The following is a 9,774-nucleotide window of genomic DNA, read 5'->3' on the forward strand; positions in this document are numbered from 1 at the left end:
TCTCCACTCCACATGCACCACCTCAACGCGTGTAGCTGAGCTCAGCTTGTTCTACACACTTTGGTGGGGTTCTCCCTGCAGGAAGAGGCTTCACTCAAACACTGCCCAAGGTTTTTGGTTGCTCTGTATCAATTAATTTTTAATAAACTTGCTGTAAAATGTGTTTTTTCACAGTGAGACCTTACTACAAAATAGTCTCTATGTACAAAGGCCTGTCACAAAGTCTCAGCCAGCAAGCCGGGGATGCCCATGTGACGGCTGCTCGAACACTGAATTCTGAAGCAGTCTCTGCTTGTCCACCCGTACCTTGAAAACGTGATAAACTCGCAACAGCTTTCAATCAACCTACCTGCACGGATGGCCAAACAGCAATCTTTCAAAACCTAAACTGTTTCTAACAAAAGCTTACAAGCAGACAAGCAAGAAGGTTTTTTAAGAGCATTTCGGAGGTGAAGTTACGCATTCAGGGTAAGATAGCACACGTGACAGTGGGACTGTTACTTGTGTTCTCATCACTTCAGTTCCCTTCCCAGCCTTATCATTTCTAACAGGTCTCTCCCTGTGTAGTCCTGAGTACACTTGTATTGGTTTTGGGAGCTGAAAATTCATGATAATATAAGGAAAGATCATGCAAATTGTGGCAAAACTTGGAAGTTCATGACAAGATTTTCAAAAGCCCTCTGGGATGTCCTACCTCTGTTTCCATCAAATTACGAGTACAAAATTGTGAGTAAAAATTATTTCAGCATCCATGCAAGCAGAGTGAAGTGAATTCTGAACACTTCTGGAAAATTTCCTTTGGTCCTTTTCTAAAAGTTTTGAAATCTTAATGCTAGACAAGAAGTTATGGGGTCATTACACTCTCTTGCTATTGCATTGCTATTAGTGAATTCCACATATTATATCTGTCCTGAAAGCAATAACTCTTCCTTATAGAAAATAAAAAATAAATAATACCACATTTTTCATGTTGTAGGGTTGATGCAAGTGTGTCCATCTGCCTCCCCTAGACAGACTGCCCGCCACTGGACAGAAGAGCCAGAGCTACAAGCCCTGATGGCAGAAGAGGTATGTGGTTTCTTGGATAGGCTGCTGATGACATAACCCCTGAGCACCTTTAATTTACTGGTTTGTATGTGTTAGCACACCCAAGCCACAGAGGTCACTAGCTCAATCGTTTCAGAGTTTGTGAAGCTGTCTCCTGGTTAAATTGTGACGCTTCATCAGATTTGCTCTGGAATCCTTCGTTCAGTCCCAATACTATCCAATCTCCAGATATACTTTTTTCTGAAGCACTAACTTGCTTGAATTCCCCATAGAATGAAAGGTAGAACTGTATTCAAGGACATACCAAAGTGCTGTGGTATTAGATTTAGCTGACACTGAGATGCTCCCGACCTATTTCCAGACTCAGACTTCCATAATCTCATTTAATTTCCAGTCATTTAAGAGGGATCACACTCTGGAGTGGAGTGCTCAACAGGGCAAACCAAAGGTAATAAAGAAAAATGCTGCTCAGCTGCTAAAATTACCTCTCTCAAAGCCAGGCCAGTTTTTGTTCATCTGATTCTTTCTGTGCTCCATGGGAGCAGCAGGGCATCCCGCATCCCGTTAAAAGTTTTACTGCAGCTTGCCAAAAATGTGCTCTTTCAAACAGCCACATTCTCCAAATTCTGGGCAGCAGAAAAACACCACCTCATCTGCAGCCTTATCTTGAGCTGAGCCAAAGCACGTGTCTGACTCTGCCATCTCCAGGCAGGCTTCACAGCAAGTGCACATAATACACTGCGATGAAAAATGCCCACTCTCCTCCATGATAACAAGACTGACAGATGAGATTAGGCTTAGTACAAAGAGATTATTAAACGGCTTTTTGACATAGAAGTGGGTCATGTATGGCTTCTCCTTTTAATGGGAAAGAAATAATGGGTTTTACAGTGAATGAGGCAACTTCAATAAATAAATATTTTAATAAATCCTAGTCTGCAGAGTCAGTCTCTGCACAATGCCACAATACACCCATTTATTCACTTGGATTAAAGTATTACACTTTACGGTATTGATAAAGTATTCAAGGAACAATATGTGCTTGTGCAGGTAATAAGCATCACCTGCAAAAGCCATAAATAACATTTAAAATTACCTTGACTACTCAACTAACCAGAAACTCTGTGCAACGTTAGCGTACTGGATGAAATTCTGGGTTCACTGAAGTCAACAGTACATGACCAGGATTTCACATATTGTTCTTATTTAAGTACAGTTGTTTTGCAATGCTTATTCCAAGTAAACTTGGATTGTAAATACACTGCAGTGCCAAAAAGAGTTGAGCTGCATTGCTATCCAGATACTTATGGATATGTCATACTGGGTGCAATTTGGTATGTTCTACAACCTATTAATTAGTTCCACGACATCTTTCATACATTATTGAGTCTGGCTCTCTTTTCCAAATTCCTGGTTTTCTAGTTTCTAGTTTTTAATTGCCACATCAGGAAATACTATACACGGGTCAAGAACAGTGAGCAGGATTCCTGGTGCTTGGCAGTGCCTTGAATCCTGGAACACTGTTAAGTGTGTCTCTACTGAAACCTCTGAAAGCAGAGAAAATCAGCGCTAATAGCAGCCCTGAAACTTTACTGCTTCCCACTGGGGCTGGCATGACTCTTCAGAAACTGTGATGGTTATCATGGATGGAGCCAACACTGTCTCATAAAGAGGAATAACCAGCTGTGTCACTCGATGCAGTGTTGCTGTGCCCCACCAACCGCTATTCTTTCACCCACTTGCAGGTCCTCCAGCTGCCCTGCACCACGTTACCGACAGCTGCATGGACTGGTGCAAGCATGGTTTGCACCAAGCTGCCATGCTGCCTATGTTACCGATGGGGAGAGGTGTGTCTACAACTAGGGGGACCATGGTCCACAGTGAGCTTTGGGGGGAATGTATAGATAGACAAGGACAACGGTCTCTTGGGAATCTGCAGCAGCAGCAGCATAACAATATGGGAGAGAAGCAGTGTGACAGGAGGTGGTATCATAGGGACATCATGGGACTTGGGGCTGCTGTGGTTACATCTGGCAGCTCTGGAATGAGCTGTGTGACACAAGTATGTATGTGGCTGTGTACAGTATGGACCTGCCTCCAGAGCATAACTCAAACTTGTCCTAAAAGCAGCTTTTGCCTTGCAGCATCTCCAGGGCTCCATAGCATCCAGAAGAAACTGCTAAATTATATTAGAACAACTGGCTGTCGTATGTCTAGGGGCATCAAGGAGCTATGGTTCTTGTACAGAGATGTCCTTCCAAAACGTCTTCCTGCCTGTTTCTCGCTGGTTGCATGCATGGATTTATACACACACACACACATACACACTCAATAATAATGAGGTTTTGACCTTCAAAGAACAAACGTCTGAAATAAAACCATTAATGTGTAACAATAGATGCTTACCTACATCCCTGTCCCTGATACAGTAGTCTGGAGAACTTTCAAAGTATACCAGGTCATTCTTAGTTGGCTTCTTAAATCTCTTATTAGCCACGGTGAAACCTGTGCCATCTTGATTCATCACCACCTGAATCGCTCCATTGTACTTCTTCCACAGATAATCTCCCGTTTTCCTAAAGTCTGCCATGGCCAGCCAACAGGTCCTTAGAGTGCATGATCCACTCACACCGTGACATTTGCACTCCTGTTTCAAAAACCGCTTCACGGCCTGTTTAGAAATGCAGCAGAACATACACAGGTAAAACAAACTGCAAGTTACGCTTCTCGTCCCTTTTCCATCCACCCTGCAGTGCCAGGCTTGCGGTGGGTCTCCAAATCACGGTCTGTAGTGACACCCACTGGTAGCATCAAGTCATCCCCACATGGCTGGTCTGCTCTGGGGGCTTGACAACCGTACACACAATCCTCCGGCTGGTGGGCTTACCTTCCCCGCTCCTGCCAGCCATCCCGAGGATGGAGATGGGCCATGACTCCCGGAGGCACACTGGACGGGAGGTAACGATCTGGGAAATGGACAGGATCACCCAGCCCCTTGGTAGGCAAAGGTACCCCCTTTCCCCATCATTCCAGCTGAACCATCGTCATGCTGACCCTCTCTAGCTCGCCTTCGTGAAGTCTCCCTTTGCCCTGAATAGTGTTTCAAATATTGCCAAGAAATTAACAGGCTTTTCATATTTAAATGGTTTTACAGAGATTGTGCAAAGCATCATACCTGGGCTCTGCATCAGATCTATGCAAAATTTTAAATACAGTATTTTTAAAATGCTTATAAACCTTTTAGCAAACATTTTAGAAAAAGACCTTCAGTAGCTTGCACTGGAGAGACCACCTTCATCACTAATTTAATGTCTGGGTGGCATTAAAGCCATTTCAGGTTCATCTCAGACATTTAAGCTATCATCTGTGTGATGCTGGAGAACAACAGCTGGGTGGGTTCATATACAATAAATAATTCATTGCTAATTCTGAAGAGATGGATAATTGATCTATAAAAATTATGCCTTAAGGGTTCCTGAAATATGAACATTTTAGAGTTTGTACAAGAGGAAGAGTATCACAGGAGGAAGGTAAGAGAGGGAAAAGCTCCACGATCAGGATTGAGACTGATGCACAGTGGGGTGGCATTTTGCAGTCAAGCTCTTAGTAATAAAGTGAGAACATGTCATAAAACCAAAGTACTTCTAATTTTCTTTCTTTCCAACTTGGAAACAATTTGACTATTTCAAATAAGTCACTGATGTTCCCACAGCCCCACTTCATTGCTAATAGCACTATCACAAAACTGGGACTCTGCTCAGAGAGAAATTTAAGCGGATGCTTGGTTTTAATTATCTGAGTAGGAATCACTTAAACTACTTCTGTGTTTAAAACAACTCGCTGGACTGAGGCCTGGAATAGCAGAAGCAGCAGATAGGGATGCAGGATTTTTTTGTCAGTGATGTTCCCATACTGATACACAGCATATTATTTTGTATTATTCATAGGGGATTAATATAAATATTTATTCAATGTATTTTTTAATTAGTAAAATCTGAATAGTCTAGTTTTAAAAGAAAACTATCAACACCCTTTTTGGGGGCAAGAAAAATGCAAGGGCACAGCTGGTCTCATCCACATCTGAATGTCAGGCTTGTGAGCAGGCTGAGGTAGTGAAGTCCCACACTGTGGATACAAAACAGCATCCCCTAAACAGCAGGTCCTAAAGCTTACGGGAATGTGTTGATTATTTTTAATCAAATACATTTATTAAAGACTCTTTATCTTTTTCATAAAAAACAACAACAACAACAAAAAACAACCCAACTACCTGTTTACCAATATTATCTTATTATTTGGCATATATATTTTTTTAAACTTACTAAGATACTCAATTATTCCAGAAAGTACTTCCCAGCATGGAGCTAATCCGCCCCTGTGAAGCCTTTGTTTGTGCTGTAGACTGCAGTCTCTTTTGGACAGTAACACAGATACAGCCATAGTATTGAATACACGTATCACTGATCTGAATAGCCTCATCTGTCTATATTATACATTAATTAAACCTGCCGGTAATAAACAGGTGGAGGAAAGATGCTGAAGGAGAAACATCTATCAGAAAAATCATCTACTTGCAGTGCAATTCATTAAAATGGTATCTTTTCTTCTAATAAGGGCTAGTTAATATAGAACAATTTTACAGTTTATAAAGGGAACTTTTTAATACAAAAAGATCAGAACATGAACAATTTACTAATGAAATACAGGAACACCAAAGACAAGAAACAGGAAGTCTCTGCAAACCATTTTAGAAGTGCTTGGTCTAGCACTGTAAAACATTCTTCTGTATCATTTTAGATGTCATGGATGCAGCAAATTTTGAATACATTTTGAATAATCAAACAGTGTATTCCAGTTTCATGCACTATTCTTACTATTTATAGCTATCACCACAAAATGTTAGTGCACGTATTCCTCAGCCCTTGCACCAGCAGTGGACAATACACCCAGCAACTACTCCTTCTACTCACCTACAATAAAAGAGTAAAGACTCTTTCTGTTGAAATTCGGGAATTGCATTTTCATACAATGTTTAGAAAAAGGTTTGTTTAGAGCAGGTCATGCCCCAAGGCCAATGCCTTTTGGCAGGACACGTATTTTGGATTTATTTTCTTGAAAAGTGAAGTAATTGTATTTTATCTCTGTTCCCTTTGTGTTTAGGTTCACTGTATACACACAGGAACGGACAGGATTTTTTTTTCTCCAATGCAATTATGAATACACTCTTTAATAGTCAAGCCTGTTCTTCAGTGTGGTCTTCAGCCTCCCTTAAGAATTTCTATTCTTTATCGACCAAAATAAAACTCCTCCATACGTAAGGATTGGGCTCAAAACAAAACCTCCATCCAACCTGTTCCTGCAATGACTTGGACTCCTGCTGACCTTCCACAAGAGGAGCCACTGAACTGACTTAGACAGGAGAGCTATGAAGCAGATGAATTCAGTCTGTTAGGAGATCTCTGCCACACTGAACCTCCAAGGGAGGCAGAAAGAGCACCTCGGGCTCCTGCTCACACCATACCCCTTCCTAACTGCTAAGACCACTCAAGCAAGGGCCAACCATTACCTTCCCCAAGCCTGAGAGCTCTCCCAGAGCACCTCCAGGCATCTGTTGGATGGACACCCACCTTCCTTCCAGCTCTGTTGTTGTGAAGGTTCATCAGTGCCCTTGCATCTTTTCCTTTCCGTTCTTTGGCATCCACAAAGGCTCTGGCAAATTTTATGCCATAGTCAATGTTATCGCTGCAGCCACCCCAGTCAAAATGGCCCTTACTGTCCTTGGCAGAGCCTTTCTTCTTGGGATCACAGGAGCAGGATTTCAGTTCCCCTTGGCTACACGCCCTGGTGATGGCAAAAACAACTCCAGCGGAGGAGATGGCATGTACAAAAGCAGATTCCCGACTACCTGAAACAGAAGAAGTCACTTTAAAAACTGTTGGGGTAGTTAGTTTGAGTGGCTCTCCTAAATCCAGCCAGTTAGCTTGGACTTGTTTGCTGAGTAAAAGATAAAACTGGGCTGAAATCACACAAATACACATTCCCTGGAGCCAGAATTAGTCATGGCTTAAACTTGGACCCCTCCCTGGTAAAAGCTCATCAATACAGTGTTAGAGTTGGAAAACATAAATGTTTGCTTCTGATATTGATTAATATACTTGCACAGATCAGTTGTTCTGTACAGATATGTGAACAGGACAGCTTGTATTTCTAACATGTTTAATCGATTTAGAAAAATATATGAAGTGCTATTTCAGAGACACGTTTAAGAAATTATTAAATGGGGACACTGGAACAACATGTACATTGCAAAATACTGCAAATAACTCTTGAAACTAGCTTTTCCTCGTCCAAAGCAGTTGGAATAAACTTTCCTGCTTAAAAGGTGGTAGGGAGAAATCTTGGGTGTTATTTTCCAAAAATAAATTAAATTTAGGTTTTTCTGCCTAGAACCAAGCCCAGCAACCGTAATTCACACAAACAAATTCCATTAAATCAATGGCACTGTTTGTGTCATGCTTCAGGCAGGGTTTGCCCTGGCAGCTGTGACTTCCACACACCAGCTGTGCAGGCAGTTTTCCCTTCTCTTAACGAAGACACTTTATTTTACAAAACATTATCTGCATTTGCCGGTTATGCCTACTCTTAAGCTATCGTGTATGTATTTCAATGTAGTAACCATTTAAGTTTATTTTAAGAGGCAGTAATTTACAATGCAGAGCTGTCATATATTGGCACAACACTATTTATGATAATGGAATATTGAGATATTTTAAAAGTTCTTAGCATTGAAAGAGTGAACAGTAGATTTCTGTGCAATATCTAAGGCCACTAGCAGCGAGAAAGGGCTGTTTGGAGAACTTGTAAACCTTAAGAAACATTAGCATGGTAAAGTAGGACCCCATAGACTTAATATTATCTGTGATTTTATTGTAGAGGCAGCATTACACCATGAGACTTACTATTTAGTATTTCTATTCCAGTAGCATCTAAATGTTTCAAATAAGAATGAGCCCTAGACTTCCACATGCTGCACAGACCTTCAGCAAACAGCAATTAAAAGCTTGCAAAAGGACTGAGCAAACCCAGCCTTCCCTACGCTGCCTTCAAAACCAGGCAGGAGACATCAAGGTTTACTACAAATCATGTTCTTTTAAGGACTAATGTCTGAGAAAATGTATTCAGAAATAGCAAAACTTTTAAAAGCGTTAATTAAAGAGAAACACTTGCTGTTGTTGGAAGAGAAGTGTTTCATTTGAGTTTATTAATCAAAACAATTTAATTTCAAATTAGACTGATATCAAGCTATGTTTCCCATCACAATCACTGCCTGATCAGGCTCAGTGGAGAACTCAGGAGCCTGATGCCTTAATTCTCTCCCATGAGCCAACAGTGAAAATTTCACTTTTGGAACAACTGCATTTTCACCTTTTTTTTATGAAATAGCCTCATCAGAATTAGGCCATGTTCTGCTAGACGTGTTTTCCTGAACGTCAGACAAACCTCATCAAAAACTTCAGCTGATGGGTGACATTATTGGTTAGTCAAAAGTAACTGCTAAGGGAACATGAAGCTGGTTACGGGAACCAAGCGCTTACCAGCAGCAGAGCCTGGCACCCAGTGATGCTCTGCAGATGAAATCCCACTGCTCAGGTCCACGTGCCCAGTGTCACCTCACCTCCTGCCCATCATCACCACTGGGGCAATAGCCCTGGGGTACTTTCCTCCTCCTCTCCTCACAGGTACCAGGCTGCTCACAGCCTGGAGAGGCTGTCTTGGATGGTACTGGGGACATCCCAGGGACACAAGTGCCAGGGCAGGGTCAACCCCACCAGCTGGGCACCACAGCTCTGCACCCAGGTGTGGCATTTGGTGAAGAGCTGCAGTTTCAAAGAATCTCAGCACATTTATCACTTGCATGTGGATATCCTGGCACAGTAACTGATCTCAGCCCTTTCTTTGAGTCTAAAGGACCATATGAGCTGTCTGAAAACTAACCAGATGCCTTAGTCCAACATTTAGACTGTAACAACACCTTGGTTAACCATGCTCCTCAGGGTGGGAAGCACATTGCAGCCCTCTGCTGCTTGGGGTCTGCACAAGCCTTGCTCACCCCTATCAGATAGATGTGTCCCCACTTCTCTCTCTCCCAGAACCCGATCTGAGGGTCTGGCTGTCACAGCCCCCACAGAGGGCTGAGGGACTGGAGGGCAGTGCTGCCCCACACGGGCACAGACCCCACACCTCACAGGCAGCACAGCACCCCACCGCCCAGCACAGCACCCTGCTGCTGCACTTCCACAGGGAGATGCTGCAGCAGGAACCAGCCTGTAGAAGGGGCTGTCGTCTGCCAACATGCTGGGATCCTGTTCGGATGTGGGCTGTCCCTTTCAGCCCTCCCAGAGTTCTGGTCTGCCCAACTGCTGCATTCAGGTGCCCCAGTTTCTATGGAGCCCTTAATTTGTGGTTTTGGGGTCCAGTGTGCACCAAGGAACCAAGAAGTTTGGAACTGCAGGGCCAGCCCCTAATATGCCAACCCCCCCTTTCTAAGCCTTGTCCATGTCCTTGTGCTCTGATACAGTTTTTTAAGCACAGCAACACTTCTCGTTACCAGATCTGCTGCTTGCTGACTGCGAGACCCTGGGACAATTTTGCATTTCCCCTTCTCATCCTCCCGAAACGCAAAACGAAGCTTCACCCTTGCCAGGAAGGAGGCCAACCGGCGCAGGG

The 9,774-nt window shown here is 42.9% G+C and overlaps 1 protein-coding gene across 1 annotated transcript; it reads right to left on the reverse strand.

Annotated features, from left to right (window-relative positions):
• Positions 1-3,453: 3,453 nt before the first annotated feature.
• On the reverse strand, positions 3,454-6,952 carry LOC104532402 (protein Wnt-2; the record flags this gene model as incomplete). The annotated part of the gene is made up of 2 exons (XM_010177602.1): positions 3,454-3,718; positions 6,675-6,952. Coding segments are annotated over 2 exons (543 nt in total), but the record flags the coding sequence as incomplete, so codon positions are not given.
• Between the last annotated feature and the right edge of the window lie 2,822 nt (positions 6,953-9,774).

The sequence above is a fragment of the Antrostomus carolinensis genome, unplaced genomic scaffold, assembly GCF_000700745.2.
Source record: "Antrostomus carolinensis isolate BGI_N321 unplaced genomic scaffold, ASM70074v2 scaffold46641, whole genome shotgun sequence".
NCBI classification, from domain to species: domain Eukaryota; kingdom Metazoa; phylum Chordata; class Aves; order Caprimulgiformes; family Caprimulgidae; genus Antrostomus; species Antrostomus carolinensis.